Source organism: Durio zibethinus, chromosome 16 (assembly GCF_047325235.1).
Source record: "Durio zibethinus cultivar Kanyao isolate XHJ-2024 chromosome 16, ASM4732523v1, whole genome shotgun sequence".
NCBI lineage: Eukaryota > Viridiplantae > Streptophyta > Magnoliopsida > Malvales > Malvaceae > Durio > Durio zibethinus.
In genome coordinates, this window is record NC_143177.1 from 1896066 (window position 1) to 1912583 (window position 16518).

The 16518-nt window shown below is 31.7% G+C and overlaps 2 protein-coding genes and 1 pseudogene across 4 annotated transcripts; 2 read left to right on the forward strand and 1 right to left on the reverse strand.

Annotated features, from left to right (window-relative positions):
- Nucleotides 1-104: 104 nt before the first annotated feature.
- On the reverse strand, nt 105-1236 carry LOC111292075 (putative glutathione S-transferase). The gene is made up of 2 exons (XM_022884272.2): nt 720-1236; nt 105-633 (listed from the first exon to the last, which is right to left on the reverse strand). Exons 1-2 carry the CDS (start codon nt 1035-1037, stop codon nt 259-261), a joined length of 693 nt encoding a protein of 230 aa, XP_022740007.2. The 5' UTR covers nt 1038-1236; the 3' UTR covers nt 105-258.
- Nucleotides 1237-2998: 1762 nt separating this feature from the next.
- LOC149514196 (uncharacterized) lies at nt 2999-4553 on the forward strand (annotated as a pseudogene).
- Nucleotides 4554-11277: 6724 nt separating this feature from the next.
- Nucleotides 11278-14935, forward strand: LOC111292056 (malate dehydrogenase-like). 3 transcript variants are annotated; one of them, XM_022884262.2, is made up of 8 exons: nt 11278-11471; nt 12122-12280; nt 12427-12602; nt 13061-13338; nt 13437-13572; nt 13662-13773; nt 14360-14471; nt 14724-14935. In XM_022884262.2, exons 1-7 carry the CDS (start codon nt 11429-11431, stop codon nt 14452-14454), a joined length of 999 nt encoding a protein of 332 aa, XP_022739997.2. In that variant the 5' UTR covers nt 11278-11428; the 3' UTR covers nt 14455-14471; nt 14724-14935. The 3 variants fall into 3 exon arrangements, with proteins under 3 accessions (XP_022739997.2, XP_022739988.2, XP_022739981.2); XM_022884253.2 differs by having other exon boundaries at nt 14741-14935; XM_022884246.2 differs by lacking the exon at nt 14724-14935 and having other exon boundaries at nt 14360-14652.
- The last annotated feature ends 1583 nt before the right edge of the window (nt 14936-16518 follow it).

The window sequence follows — 16518 nt, forward strand, 5'->3', positions numbered from 1 at the left end:
TGTTGTTTAGGGTTTAAAATATTGAATAAAATGCCCAAGTGGACATGGAGTTCGACACTGGAATAATTCTATAGCTTTGTTTTATGTGTTGGAAAAGACTGCTATAAAACAGAACCAAACCAGCAACTTCAATGACAACATTTTCACAATTTGTAAGTACAATTTATTATCCTTCAAATGCTCTTTTGAAAGCAAGAGTTTATTATAAGCAACAAAAGCAGAAACCCAGAAAATAAATAACAGTGACAAGAGGATTGATTAAACCCTAAGCCACCCATGAGATGTAGAACCTAATGCTTCGCTGCGCTGGTGGAAATAAACAAGCATCATTTCCCTTGGTGGAAAGGTGTCTTTGATCACTGGATGTTTCAGGAACCTGTTGATCCAGGCAACGGTGGCTGGGAATTTAACTGGGTCTAAAATTTTCATGGATCCAACTTCTTCCCATATTGGAAGGTAATAAGAGATCCAACCCAATATAATGTCCGTATACCCGATGCTCTCCCCTCCAAAGAACTGCTGCTTCCATTGAAGTTCTCCCTCTAGTTTCTCCACCGCTTCAATGGTTTGTTGCAGAGCCTTTTGCTTTTCCTCTCCTTGGGAGCATAAAGCATTCCATGCACCTTCAAAAATCTATATTTCCATCAAAATAAATGTACTAAAACACATAATCCATAAATTTGAAACAAAATAATAATGATGGTAGAAGCAATTGGTACCTTCTCTTCAGCAAATTTTGCCCAAAATCTAGCCAACGCTCTTTGGTAAGGATCTTGAGGCAGCAATGGGTTTTGCTTCCATGTTTCATCAATATATTCAAGAATAACAAAGGATTCCGCAATCACTGTCCCATCATGAACAAGCACTGGGACTTTCCTATGAACTGGGTTCAACTCCATGAGCAAGGTGCTCTTGTCGAAGATATCTTCTTCTATGTACTCGTACTTGACACCCTTGATTTTGAGAGCCCATTCGACCCTAAGCACAAATGGACTAACCCAGAACCCCAAAAGCTTCACCTCCTCTTTGGCTGCCATGAAAATTCACTTGCTCTTTGTTTACAAATCCCTAGCTGGTTCTTGTATTTATAGCTTCCTGCTACTATTTTTGTTTGAAAAGCCAAACATTTTTGTAAAAGTTACATTGAATTTCATTTTAACTTGAGTTTCATTTGCTCGATAATCCAAGAAACACAATGGAAAATTTTCATTTTAATTTGAGTTTCATTTGAGCAAAAGGTCAAAACAAACAATGAAAAATTCATCATCACTTTATGACTAGTCTATTTCAAGAGGACATAGGCTGCTAAGGAGAAATGCCTACGTCATGCATGACTCAACCAACTCAGAAATATTGCAGAGAAATACCAACTAATTTTTCACCTTTAAAAAAAAAAAAACAGCATTCTTTGAAAAGGTCAGGCTTGTGAATTTGACTATTATTTTTATTACCTTTCTTAACTTTTAAAAATAAAATGAAGTAATTAAACGGTACACCTAGTTACAATTCACATATTGATTTTTTTGGAAATTTAGAAAAAAAAAGTTTTGTTTTCATGAATAACATTCAAAAAATAAAAAATATGGTTTCTCTCATATAAAAAATTATATCAAAATTGGTTTTATATTTTATAAATTAGTCTTTTTAATCAAATATATATTTTTAGTTTTTTTATTTATTTTATAGCAAATCTTAGGGAAACAACAATAAAAACAAGTAATTTATTCATAAAAATATGATAGCAGTCTAAACTAAACCTAGGACCCAAGACTGCCACCCCAAGTCTGGCCTCTAAATTTGCCGAAAGTTAAAAGACTGCTTCACCTGGAAAATACATTCATTTTTTTTTTTTTTTTGGTATGTGAGATTTTCAGATATTGAATCTTGATCATTCAAAACTAAAAATCCAGCACTAAGCCAATAGATTACAGGGTTGTTGGAAAATACATCCATTTTTGCTACAATTGCTGCTATGCTTATTCTAAAGAAACCTACCCCAACTTAATTTCTTTGGCTCCCACATTTGAAAAGTGGTATTCCTACAAATATAAAGCAAAAGAAAGGACATTTCAAGCCACCCAAATGAGAGAAAAATATATAGAAGAATGGATAATGAAAACTTCTTCCATAGAACATTGTGTTGATTTTACTAGCTGATCAAGCTGACAGAACAGGAAGGAATGCGAGTGTGACTAAGGTGCTGGAATTACAAGCTAGCAACCATAATAAAACGCAACTGAGGAAGTAGAAAGAGGCAGGGGTCCTGAATGTTGACGACAAGGCTTTGAGAAGGCTGATAGAGGTGGCACATGGTGAAACGCAAGAGTACAAAATGCTGACGTAACTGCTGAGCTGACTTGTCAGTAAATAATCAGTTACTGTTATGAACGGGTCACCCTCAAGGCTGGATCCACTCCTACAACCTTTAAAGCCATCTCAGGAGAAAAGTTACCAAAATGCGTTGCTAAAGATGCAGAATTGAGGGGAAAGATGTTCATGCTTAGTGAAGAACATGAAGGCACAGAGGCAACTGACAAAGACAAAGAAACCAGTGTCAGTTTGCTGAATGAACAGGTTAGTCTTACTTGTAAAGTGTCGAAACATCCAACAATTGATAGTTTAAGGATTGAAGACATAGATATGGGAGAGGCTAAATTAGTAAAGGTGGTTAGTGGATTGGCCATGTATTACAATCCAGAATAGGTAACGAATTATCTTGTTGTGTTGCTTACAAATGAAAAGTCAGGAAAGTTGCGGGGTGTGATGTCAGATGGACTGGTGCTATGTGCTTCCAATGAACACCACACCATCATAGATTTTTTATTGCCTCCAATAGGGGCTAAAGGTGGCAAATGCATTTCATTTTCTAGAATTGATGGGAAACCATAAAATGTTCTAAATATAAAAAAACAATTGGACCAAAAATAGTATCCAACATAAATTTCCCTGGGATGAATGAGGGTCTATGAGTGGTTTATCTTTTTGCTGTATTGGATGAGAGACTTGTAAAATGGGATAACCAAGCAGTGACTCAATTGCTGGTAGAATGGCTTAATTTTGGCCCTTATTATGCCACTTGGAAAGACTATTCAGCTGTTAGTTCTCAATTTTCATCCTTTAATCCTTGGGGACAAGGATTATCTGCATGAGAGGGTAATGTGATGATTTTATCAGCTGATCAGGTTGACAGAACAGAAAGGAATGCGAGTGTGACTAAGATGCTCGAATTACAAGCTGGCAACCATAACAAAATGCAACTGAGGAAGCAGAAAGAGGCAAGGCTCGTGAATGATGATGACAAGTTTTCTAGAAGGCTAAGAGATGTACCACATGGTGAAACGAAAGAGTACAAATGCGGGCGTAACTGCTGAGCTGACTTGTCAATAAATAATTAGTTGGATTAGTTAGTTAATTGATGAGAATGACTGAGGCAGGTGGCAGCTCTTCCAGCTTTCTTTATTATACCAATTCTTTATAATCATGAGTAAAAGTATACCAATTGTATTGGTTATAACAGCATTGTACGCATACACTTACCATCATGAATGAAAATCCAATTTCTGCTCGCAAACTTTTCCCTGTTTTCTCTATGGTCTCTTTCTTCCTTCTTTTTTTGGTCTACCTTTCTTCTTCCTCGTTTTTGGTCACCAGTATTCTGTGACAAACATTGATTGCTTGCAAAAGTCTTCATAATAAATCTTTTTTCAATTTCAAAAAACTGTGTCAGCCTGACCTTTCAAATAAGCCATAATTGCTATACAAAGCTAAACAATCTAATGCCTCCTTTGAACCTGGCAGAGAAGCTGAAACCAGCTAGAACGGCCTAGAAGAGCTTCTCAAACAAACTCAAATCAAAACTCCGTAACTTCCACGTCCCAAATTCCATCAAAGAGTAACTTATCGTCTCCTTGAATTCTGCTTGCTTCGTCTCTTTGCACCCTTCAAGAAACAGTTTCTTTCGAATTATTCATCACGCTCGCGGGTAGAACTACAACCACCTCCACCATCACCAACACTACCAAAGCCAGCTTCACAAGGGCTATAAAGCTATATATTTAGATAAGCTCTATGCAGAGCCTATGTCAATGCAAGTCAAATGTGTCGAAGCACAGGCAGAGACAAGCAAACGAAATGAAGTGGCAGTTGACAAGACTAATATTTATAATATTAAAGATGCATGGAAGGCTGTTGTTGTAAAACCACCCCATCTAAGGGGAGTTGATGAATGGACAGATGAGTTTATATACAAGTTTCATGAAGACAGGAAGCTTGAGAAAAAAAAAAAAAGAAGTGATCTTGATTTCTTGGAGATGTTGGCCCAAAGTGCATGATGAATCCGATTTTCATTATTTTTAGTTTTTATGTTTTGTTCTTTTTAAAATGCAAAACATGTCCAGATTTCGGTCACTGATTCCCTTTTTTATTTCTTTGATCTTTGTATAGATTCGATTAAAATTGTTTGAAGATTGAAGATAGTGTTTCCTTTTCTTTCCTACATATACAGGGAATGTTTGAATTGTTTTTCTTATTTTTTCTCGTTGGTAATACATTGAATGTTTGAATGTCTACAGATCTAAGATTTACATGTTCAAACCATGTTCGAAAAATAAGCGGATATATACTGAAATTCCTGTCTTAAGCTTCCAAACTAATTTTGGGAAGTACACAACAGGGAAAAAGTACCATTAGGCCAACACATTTACCTTCTTGAGACCTCAATGAGAAGTTTTCATCAAGAACCAGGTCCTCAGGAACATCAGTTCCTCGAGTAGCAAGTTTCTTCCCTTCTGCAGGAGCAAGGGCATCTGCATTCAAGTTGGCAATCCAATTAAATAAAGATGAAAGAATTTTATGCGAGGAAAGTATTAAAGTCATAGCAAAAACCATGGTACTAATAACAGCACATTCTTTCAAGATCATTTTGAAAGAGGAAAATGTGGTTCAGGGGTGCAAAAAGGAGCTGGCACCATCACCTAGACTTCTATTAGATGAATTTATGTGAACCGACTTTACTAGGAACAATACAACTTTAACTTAAAACCATCACTAGATGAATGAATACAGTAACTGTTCCGAATTGTTGGCTTACAACATCTGTACCCCCATCGGTGATCCTTCCACCATGAATCCCAAACCCTTGTGTATGTTTATTGATGACAACGTCTTCTTCATACTTGCTTTTTGGAGGAGATGTTTCCTTACCAAAAAAATGCAGCCTTTAGCAAGAAGTGCAAAAGACCAAAAACTGTTGACACTAGATGTTTAACGTAGGTGTTGGGGATTTTTTTTCCTTAAAAGAGCAGAGGAAATGTGAGGCAACGAACACCAACATATGTGAAGAGATTGAAATTATGTACAAGATATCCTTCCAATTGAAGCGATAAAAGGGGAAAACCAAATTAAACCAAAACAATAATTTCTTTGAATTATGAAATAATACATGCATATCGTGGCTCAAAGGTGTTCATAGGTTGAGTTGGTTCATTGAACTCATGCTTGCTACTAATTACTTATATGGACAATCCGATCCGAAATTTCAGATCTCAAAATTTTTTCAAACCTAGCCCAAATTAAAAAAAAAAATCTCAAGCCTACCCATTAAACTTAATTTACATAATAAAAAATTTAAAAAATATAATTAAATTAAGTTTAATTGGATTATATTCAATTCATATATATAAATTAAAAATAAAAATTAAGTTTAATAAAATATATTTATTTTTTATTTTTATATATAGGTGAATTAATTCATATATAATTCACATATATATAAAAATAAAAATATTATATATATGTGAATTTGAGTTAGGTTGGGTCGGGCTTGAGTTTTAAAATTTTGTTTAACATCCAATATGAAATTTAAATGAATCTAAAAATTATACTCAAACTCATTTAATTGATTTTAATTTTATATCCAAACCTTCTTAAATTTAAGCAACCTTTTGAGTTTAGATAGATAGCCTGACCTTTGAACAAGTCTAATGTAATTGAGCATTTGACATGTGTAGCAATAATTTCATTAAGCATATTGATACTAAGAATATAATTGAATTGAGTTGATATATTATCAAATTTAAATTTGACCAACTTAAAAATTTAAGATTTAAAATATCATTCAAATGTGATCAAATTTTATTTTTATATTTAAACTTGACTCATAATTTAATTATGCAATTGACTCAATTTTCATAAATTTAATTAGATTCAATAAAATTATAAATATTTACATTAGACTCTATCTATTATAATCATGTCATTGCGTGGTTACTTACCTTCTATGTCTTGTCTAGGGACAGCAAATCAACCCAAAACCGTCGGGTTTCAACTTGACTTGATCTTATAGGATCGAATTTTTTTTTTTTTTGAAAAAATTGGATTTCAGGTCGAGTCGAGTCAAGTTGATTTTAATTTTTTTTAACAGCGGATTCGGGTCGAAGGTAGGTTTATATGAAACCTAACCCAAGATTTTTACCAAAATACCTTTGTATATATATATGTTATTTTTTTTAAGGTTTTCCATTTTTCCTGCCTCTAATCTATCTAACTCTCGTAACTCTTCAAACTTTTTCCCATCCACCCAGCCCACTTCATTTCTTCCTCCCGTAGCTTCCATCCATTCTCTTTTTCTATTTTAGCAAAGAAAAAAGTCACGCTAGAAAAAAAAAAGCCAAGCTTTTAAGCAGCAAAGCCAAATTCAAATTCTATAGTAGCTTTTATTGAGTTGCCGCTTATCGAGCAAGGAGAAGGGAGCAATTGCCACCTTGATCCACTATTTCTTTATCTACAAAATCGCCTTTGTTTTGTTTGATTTCAGTCTATTTCTAAAAGATCTATTACCACTCACCAAAAACTTCAAGGTTAGTCATTATCTTTTTCTTTTTCATAAATTTTTTTTAAAATGTTCTTTATTCAAGGTTTACCTACAAATTGAACTTTAAGAAATTCTACTAAAGAATAAAAATTGATGTTTTATCATGTAGGCTTTATTCAGGGTATACCTGTAAATTTAACTAATTTATAGTTCCATTTGTATTCTATCGTTCTTACTTTTGAATATCAAGAAAAAAAAAAGGTAAGTAGATATTCAATTTGTTACAGTTGCATAAACTCTTTTTCAAAGTGATACATGGAGCTGTGCTTAAGATTTAGTCTTATAGTTTTAGAGCTTAATTGCTTTTTAGGTCCAAACAAAAGCATCATTTATCCTTTTCGTGAAAAAAGTAGTTCAGGTGGTAATAATGGCATTGAGTTGAAAACTATTAAAATGACCAAATTTTACTTTTTATTTTTGGTTGTAATTTACAAATAGCTGCCAAGAACATAAATTAGATTAATGGTGTTTTGGTTGGTGTCAGTTTACTTGTTTGGTTATTTGTTAGTTTCTTGTTTTTCCTAATAATATTAACATGGGCTTTGCCTTCTCATTCTTTGTTTTTTTAAATACCCTTGTGCGAAGTTACAATGGTGGGGATCAAAATATTAGGACCGTCAGATCACATAGATTTTTTTTTGTTAGACAGTGGTAAGGCCATTTTACGAAATGTGGTGTAGTGTTTTAGGTAAGGCCATAACTTTGTGAGTATGGATATGTGTTTGTATTCTTTTTATAATGTTACACAACAACACCACACTTACACCAAATTGAAATTAAGCGAGATGAAAATTCAAAAATGAATTAGTTGAATTAAAATTAAGCAGTCCACTTGCTTGTTTGTTGCTTGTTGCTTTTTACTTTTTATTCATTTTCAACATTTTTTATAAAGTTCTAAAACAATTGTTGTAATCATAGTTTTTTTTTTTTTTTTCAAAAACCATTGCTTAGGAATATTTTGGCATTGTTTGATTAAAAGCTATTCTTCCATTTACTATGAATCTATGTGAAAGTGAGATTTGACTAAAAATACGTACTAAAGTAGCAACCTAAATGTGTATGTTGAGTTGTACATGGTAGGACAATCACCTTTTTTTTTTACGAAATGAACTTTTCTTTTTCAATTTTTCTTGAATTCTTTGATTCTAAGTTTATTTTTTAATTGTTTCAGTAGAATTATTTGTTAATAAACCTATTTATTTTGGTTTTATGCAGCTAATTTATTCAGTTGCTTTATTCGTTAATATCAAGAATAATAACTAATTTTTTTTTATGAATGAAGTACAAAAGTTTAATTTGGGAGATAATTCATTTTCCTCGACACCTCTTACTTCTACTTCGCATTAATCACCAATTCAGTAAAATCTCACTCCAACATCTAATGAAAATGCAGCTCCATCATTAAGTGCGACTAACAAGGGTGCTGATGTTGATGATAGTGTATATAACTCAAGTAAGCTAAAATTAGAAGTATAGAAATATTTTTTTAAAAAAAGATTAATAATGAATGGAAGGCAATATATAATTATTGTAAGAAAAAACTTGGTGGTGCTTCTAAGAATGGAACAAGTCATTTGGGTGAGTATTCAGAAAGGTGTAACAAGTAATTTCAAATGGATATTCATTAACAAGTGTTGGTAGCTAATCAAAGGAAGATAGATAGAAAAGTAATAGTAAAAAACTTTTTCTTTGATCAAAGTGTCACAATGAGGGAGCTTGCCAACATGATAATCATGCACGAATATCCTTTATCAATTGTTGATCATGTATAATTTAAAAAGTATTCTTATAGTCTCTAACTTTTGTTTGCTATGCTTTCTCGAAATACTATAAAAATGATATTTTAAAGATTTTCAAGGAAAAAAAGGCAAAAACAATATGTAAGTTGAAAGCTAATGAAGGGAGATTGCTATCACAACTAATATATGGATTGTTGATCACTAAAAAAGAGGATACATGACTGTCACTACTTATTACATCAATAATGAATGAAACTTACAAAAATGTATCATCGGGTATATTTTTTAAATTATCTTATTTTGATAGTGTTTGTTTTTTATTAAGTAATTATTATTATTGAATTAATTATTAAGTTAGCGTAAATGATTGATTGTTTAATTAGGTTTGAATATGTGCCAACTTCATATACAAAAGAGGTTATGGCTTCAAGTTTGATGAAATATTTTTTAGATTGAAATATTGATAAGAAACTTTCATCTATTATGTGATAATTGTAGTATGAATGATGGTGTTATTGAGTTGTTAATTGATAGAATTGGTTGTGATGCACTTTTGCTCAATGGAGCTTTTTTTCATATACGTTGTTGTGCACACATCTTGCATTTAATTATGAAAAATGGATTGAGTATGATTGGAGATGAAATCAAAAGAATTCGTGATACTGTTCTTTTTTGGGATGCTATAGCAAAAAAGGTCAGAAAAATTTGAAGAAACAACGAGTCAATTGCGCATTCTAACTTTAAAAATGTTGTGTGTTGATGTCAAAACATGATGAAATTTTACTTACTTGAAGCTTCGAATAGCTTTGTTTTGTAAAGATGTTTTCCTTTGTTGTGTGCAATTACATGGTGATCCTTGGTATAAATGTTTGCCAACTAGAAATGATTGGATCATGGCAACTGAGATTTATGATAAGTTGATTGTTTTAAAATATCACTGAAGGATTTTTTGGTACAAAATATGCTATTGCAAATCTTTATTTTTCTTATATTTGCAAAATCAGATTGACATTGAATGAATGGATTATGCATAGCAATAAGATTATTTCATGTATGGTAGTGAGCCTGTTAAGCAAATTTAAAAAATATTAGAATGATGTGCATGATATAATGGGTGTTGTCACAATTTTAGATCCAAGGTACAAAATAGAGTTGTTAGAGTATTAGTTTAAAAAAATTTATGTAAAAAATGTTGAATTTGAAATTAAAAGGATTATGCAAATATGTCAAGATTTGTTTAAGGAGTATGAGGATAAATTGACTTTGAAAAAGGAGTGAGGACCTTTTATTTCAAGTTTTTCATCTTTAGATGGTGTTGGTGTTATTAAATTGGAAAATTTGGGAGACTATAATGATTTTGTTTCAAGGGAAAAAAAAGATGAATCAAAAGTGAAATCCGAGTTAGATCATTACTTGGATGAAGAGGTCATACAAAAAAAAAGAATTTTGATATATTGAATTGATGGAAACTAACTAGACCTCAATTTCTTACCTTACAACTTATTGTTAAAGATATCTATGCCATACTAGTTTTTATTGTTACTTCAGAGTCTACTTTTATTACTGGAGGGAATATGTAATGTAATAGACTTCATCTATCAACTATAAAAGTTTTAACATATTATCAAATTTGGTTATAAGTTGAAAAAAAGGTACAATAATATATATTATGCAATTTTATTTTTTATTTTAGCATATTATTAGTTATTATACTTTGTTGTTATATATTATTTGTTAATATTTTATTATTTAATTTTTAGGGTTAATTTCATTATGAGAAAAGTCGTTTTACGAAAATGTTGATGAGAGTGAGATTGATTAAAAGATAACTAGTTTGATAAATAATATTATCTTTTTTAACTAATTAATTTTTATATTATTATTTTTAAATATATTATTTATGAGATTTATTTATTTATCTTATTGTTTTATTATATAAGATTAGTGTGGTTAAAAGAGAATGAAGATATGAAACTTAGTGATAATGAAATGATTTATTGTGGTCTTGGAAGATTTTCACCATTTTAGATGAAAAGATTTTCAAACAATTTAATTTTTTATTGTGGTGGTTTAAACTTTTGATTTTTGTATTGTATCATATTTTATGTTTAAATTTTAGTTATTAATTTATTCTTATTTGATGTTTGAATTTTAGTTTACTAAATTTTATATATTTCATAATTTCATTGTTTAGATGAAAATTTATGAATTTTAATTTATTAAGTTTTATGTATTCCATAATTTCATTAGTTACGATGAAAATTTATAAAATTTTACTAGATAAAAAAATTTATATACTAAATTTGAATTTATAAGTGATTTAATTAAATTTGTTAATATTTATAATATATTTAAATTATGATTTATTAAATTTTCAATAAATTTAAATTAATAATAACTTAAATTTAAATCTAAATTAAAAAAATTATATTATTATCAAGTCGAATTAACAACGAAATCCTCTAAGTAGGGACTAGTCGAATATCGGATAAAATTATTTAAGTTTTGGGGCGGGGAAAGTAAAAATTCGGCCCGCCATGTTCCATTGTCATTTCTAGTCTTGTCTGGGCTCCACAAAGTGGTCGGTCTCCCAATGCATATATTCAAAACGACGACGTACGAAGCATTTTTCAAAGCCCAAAAGAGGCCTTTGCTTTTATCACCAGCGCCTTGGCAATGTCACTTCCTTGGCGTATAAATATCTCCGATTCCTCGCGTTTCCGTCTCCATTTTTGTCCTTCGACTCGATATCTTCAGCTTACTATATCCACTGAACAATCTCCAAACGACATCGATTTTGTTATTTTTCGCTCGACCAATGACAAAAGAATCAGTTCGCGTCCTCGTCACTGGAGCTGCAGGTACTGTTAAATTCCACCAATCAGATCTTTTACTTAACATTTCTTAGCTCGAATCTAAAGTTATTTTTGTTCGATGGATCCGATCTCTGTTTTCTGATCTATTTAATCATGGTCTCGACTTCCATTATTTTTATTTCGGATGTTTCGATCGGACTGATAGTTTTTTGGATTAGAAATAATTGATCTAGAGTTAGGATTTTAATGAAAACTAGTTTAATCTGACATGGATCAAAGCGTAATAAATCGACTAGTAATTTTGGAAGTTCATATGTTAAATGATGGAGGATGTGCTTTAGAATTTTGAAAAATTTTGAATTGCATGCTAGTTTGAAACATGAATTAGGATTAGAAAATAATTTATCCATAGTTAGGATTTTAGTGAAAACTAGTTTAATCTGACATGGATCTAAGCATAATAGCTCAACTAGTAATTGTGGAAGTTCATATGTTAAATGATGGAGGATGTGCTTTAAAATTTTGAAAATTTTTGAATCTCATACTAGTTTGAAACATGAATATATTGACTTGCTAAGATCATAAATAAATAAATAAAGGTTTAATTGAATTTGCGAAGAGAAGCTTTAAACTTACTGGTTTCCTTTTTGTTTTCTTAATAGATTTATTGGAAAATATTGTTGTTGTATTTGCAGGACAAATTGGGTACGCCCTTGTACCCATGATTGCTAGGGGAGTCATGTTAGGTGCGGACCAGCCTGTGATCCTTCACATGCTTGATATCCCACCTGCAGCAGAGGCTTTGGATGGAGTCAAAATGGAGTTGGTGGACGCAGCGTTCCCTCTTCTAAAAGGTATATTTGTTCATTATCACATGGTTTAAGTAGAAAATGTTGTTGCTGAGGTGTATTATGAATTCTACTTCCACAATTTGTATGAATATGTTGTATGGTTGTGGGATCTAACCAAGTTTTTTTTTTTTATTTCTTTTTTTGGTCAGGTGTTGTTGCTACAACTGATGTTGTTGAGGCATGCACTGGAGTCAACATTGCAGTTATGGTTGGTGGTTTCCCGAGGAAGGAAGGAATGGAAAGGAAAGATGTTATGTCAAACAATGTGTCAATTTACAAGTCCCAGGCTTCTGCCTTGGAACAGCATGCGGCTCCTAACTGCAAGGTTTGATGAAAATGTTTCAACATGAAAATTATACCATTTGATCACCTGCGAAATGAAAACTTTTAATATTCATTTTTAAGTTTTTTTTTTTTCTTTTCTTGCATAAAATATATTAATATTGTTAAAATGCTGTTTTTTTTTTCCCACCAATATAGATGGGAGTAATATGATTTGTTGAAATTCTTAACCTTTATTTTCTAGCAAGTCTTTTAACATCAGTAGGGTATTTTGTGATTTGCTGCTGATTAGGCAAGAGTGGACAATCAAATGTTCTTCTAACATCTTAAAGTTTTTTAAATGAAATAATTTGCATTCTATCCATTACGCAATGGCATATATTTCCTGTCATGAGACCTTGGAAATTCCTTGATGGCCCTCAATAGTTGCTAAGTTTATACATTAAGATTTAATGTACTGTTTTACCTTATCTGCTTTCATGTACTTCCTGTTCATTTCAGGTTCTGGTTGTTGCTAACCCTGCCAACACCAATGCATTGATCCTGAAGGAATTTGCACCTTCAATCCCTGCAAAGAACATTACCTGTTTGACAAGGCTGGATCATAACAGGGCATTAGGTCAAATCTCAGAGAGATTAAATGTCCAAGTTTGTGATGTTAAAAATGTGATTATTTGGGGTAATCATTCATCAACTCAGTATCCTGATGTCAATCATGCAACTGTTAACACTCCATCTGGGGAAAAGCCTGTTCGGGAGCTTGTGGAGGATGATGAATGGTAAAGAAAATGATAACATAAATGATTATCTGATGAAATAGATTTATTTGTACTGAGATTTTCGAAGCATTCTTTTGATATTATTCATTCATTTAAAGGTTGAATGGAGAATTCATAACCACTGTCCAACAACGAGGTGCTGCAATAATCAAAGCTAGGAAACTCTCTAGTGCACTATCTGCTGCTAGTGCTGCTTGTGATCACATATGTGATTGGGTCCTTGGAACCCCTGAGGTTGGCAGTGTTGTTAATCTGTTCTTTTCTTTAATGATATTTAATATGGTCATAATCTCATTTTTTGCTTCATTTGGTTGCATCTATAGGGCACATGGGTTTCCATGGGTGTGTACTCTGATGGTTCATACAATGTACCAGCTGGACTCATTCATTCCTTCCCGGTAACTTGTTGCAATGGAGAATGGACAATTGTCCAAGGTAGGAATACAGCAAAATATGATTCCATTGAACCTGGAGTTTAATATAGTTGGTTCATGTTACCACCTTTAAGCGGTGGCATTCAGCAAGTTTGGAGTTCAAATCCCAACACTGACAACTCCTTCCCTTATTCCCAAACTACAGCTTCCTGTGTTCCCAAAAAAAAAAAATGAACCCATTATATTGTGTTAATTGTGGGTTGTCTCATGTCTGCACGGACCCATAATAGTAACTAGATATTGATGCTTTTAATCATCTAACACACTTCCTCTGTGCCTCTCCTCTCCTCCAACACCTTCTGAAACCCCAATGACAAGAAAAAGCTGTTTTCCTTTTCTTAATTTTCTAAAAGCATGTCATCACTGCACTTGTTGCTGAAGTGTTGTCCCTCGAAGTTGAAATCTTATCATAGTTACACTTTTAAATCTCTGCTTCAATTTTCTTTGGAAGTTTGAAGCAGTTCTTGTACCAATTTGTATTAGCAGCTTCGCTCTCTTGCTCATTTGCAAGCTTTTTCTTCAAGAATATTTTAATGAGAACATTTTAATTACCCTTTTCTGTTCTTTTTTTTTTTTTTTTTTCTCAGGGCTGGCTATTGATGAATTCTCAAGGAAGAAGTTGGACTTGACCGGAGCTGAGCTCAGTGAGGAGAAGGAATTGGCATACTCCTGCCTCTCATGAATGCATTCATCATTTCTGTAAGTGTTTACCTTACTAGGGGTAGCTGCAGTTTTGAATAAAAGCATTGTTAAAATCTAGATGAACCGTTAATGAAGGGGAAGCTGCCTCCCTGGGTCTTACTTCATTACACCCGTCAGTTTATATGGGGATTTTTGCTTCAATTTAAAATGGGATAATGAAGACTATTGTTTGATCTTATCAGATGCTTCCTGGATCCATTAGAACTTATCAAGCTTTATGTTTTAGAGTCATTTTTATCTGTGTGGTAGGTTTATTACAAATACAGAGTTTCATGGTTATCTAGCGATGGTGCCTAGGTGACAAAAGGGGAACAAAGGCTAACCCAAGAAACCGAATTGCATCTTCCAAAGACTGACTTGATCAAATAATGGTTGCTTCATTCAAAAATGTTGAATGGATCCAAATTGATTTGATGTATTCTTAATTGTAGCAATAAGATTTTGGGTTGAGTTTCTCCAAAGTGGCTTATGTTTTCACATCATCCCAGCTAACACGTTAAGGATGAATGAAGGCATAAATAGGCTTTTGATGTTAAAACCAAAGATATTTTGGCATAATAATAATAATAATGATGATGATGATAATAAAACTAAAATCTATCATATCTACAACTCAATCAATTATGGTTATCAATAGATTTAAAGTTCAAATCATGTTCAACCATTTATAGTTATGATATATTTTAGGTTCAGATCATTTATAATTAATTCAAAAGGGGGAACCAAATTTCCTTTTTTTTATTTTTATTATAATTTAGGGTAGCTCTTCTTCTTTACTCTCGAAATCTCAACTCCCAATGCCTTCTTAACCCTTTATTTTTTATAAGTCGAATGTGTTAAAGCAACAATTGAAAAACTGGAATTATTTTTTTTGATAAATCTGAAATTTTGAAAAAAAACTTTTAAGGTATGTAACATTGTCATTTTCTTTAAAATTTTATTTACTCTCATCGTATTATTTATTTAATAGGTGTGTAAAAAGGTTACAAAAAATAAATTTTGAGGATACAATAAAATTCAATGATTGATTGCATTATGTGCTGATGAAATCAGTTTATCGAGCAATTATTGGTGTCACAAGATCATTGAATTGTTATAAAGTTTTACGGTAAAACTTTTATAAAAGAAATTTGGAGTTTGAAAAAAGAGGAAGAATTTCAAGAATTGTTTTTGTATATTTTAAAAAATAAGATGAGTCTCCTATAAATAGATAAGTATCTTTTTATATAGACATGATTTTATTTTTAATAGATAAAACTTGTCCATTTTTTAACAATTGTAATTGTTTATTTTAAGCAGATTTATCTTTTTGTTTTTAATAAACTTAATTTTCTGTTTTTTTTTTTTCAATGTGAGATTATTTCTTGTATTTTATTTTGAAACTCTTTAACAATTTTTCACCATTTTTAAAATAATTCAGGTTTATGATGATTTTGGAAATCAATGTTGAACATTTACTTAGTGAAAACAAGTTAAAGTTAACAAAAATTGCATGGTAGATTATGCTTTGAACTAGTTATTCCATTTAATTAACTGAACTTGTCTCATACAATGATTTCAACACCTAATGAATGCTTGGTATTCAATGACACATTTATGGTCATGTGTTTGCATTTTCTTTTTATGACTACTGTTAAAGTCAAGTTCTTAAGCTCATAGAAGCGGTTATACTTCACATTGACATATGTAACTCCCATCAAAAGTATTTCTGTAACTATAATACTCTAAGGTACTTATGTTATGGATTTATTAAAAATATATTACTCATCCTTCTTTTACCATTACAGGGACCTAGCACTTTACCTGGGATAACATTAAACATTATTATAGTGCTAGCAGTCACATATAGATGATGCATTTTGTCTTATTGAACTCAAGACTTGACGTTATACCAAGCATTAAGTCGAGTTTCGATCATAAGTGACTTTATTTTATGAGCTTGAGTCTTATCACTATTGAGGTCTTTTTAACCAACCTTCTAGCAAGACTTTTGGTTAAAAGATCTATCAAGTTTTCACTTGACCTCACATAATTTATAGTGATA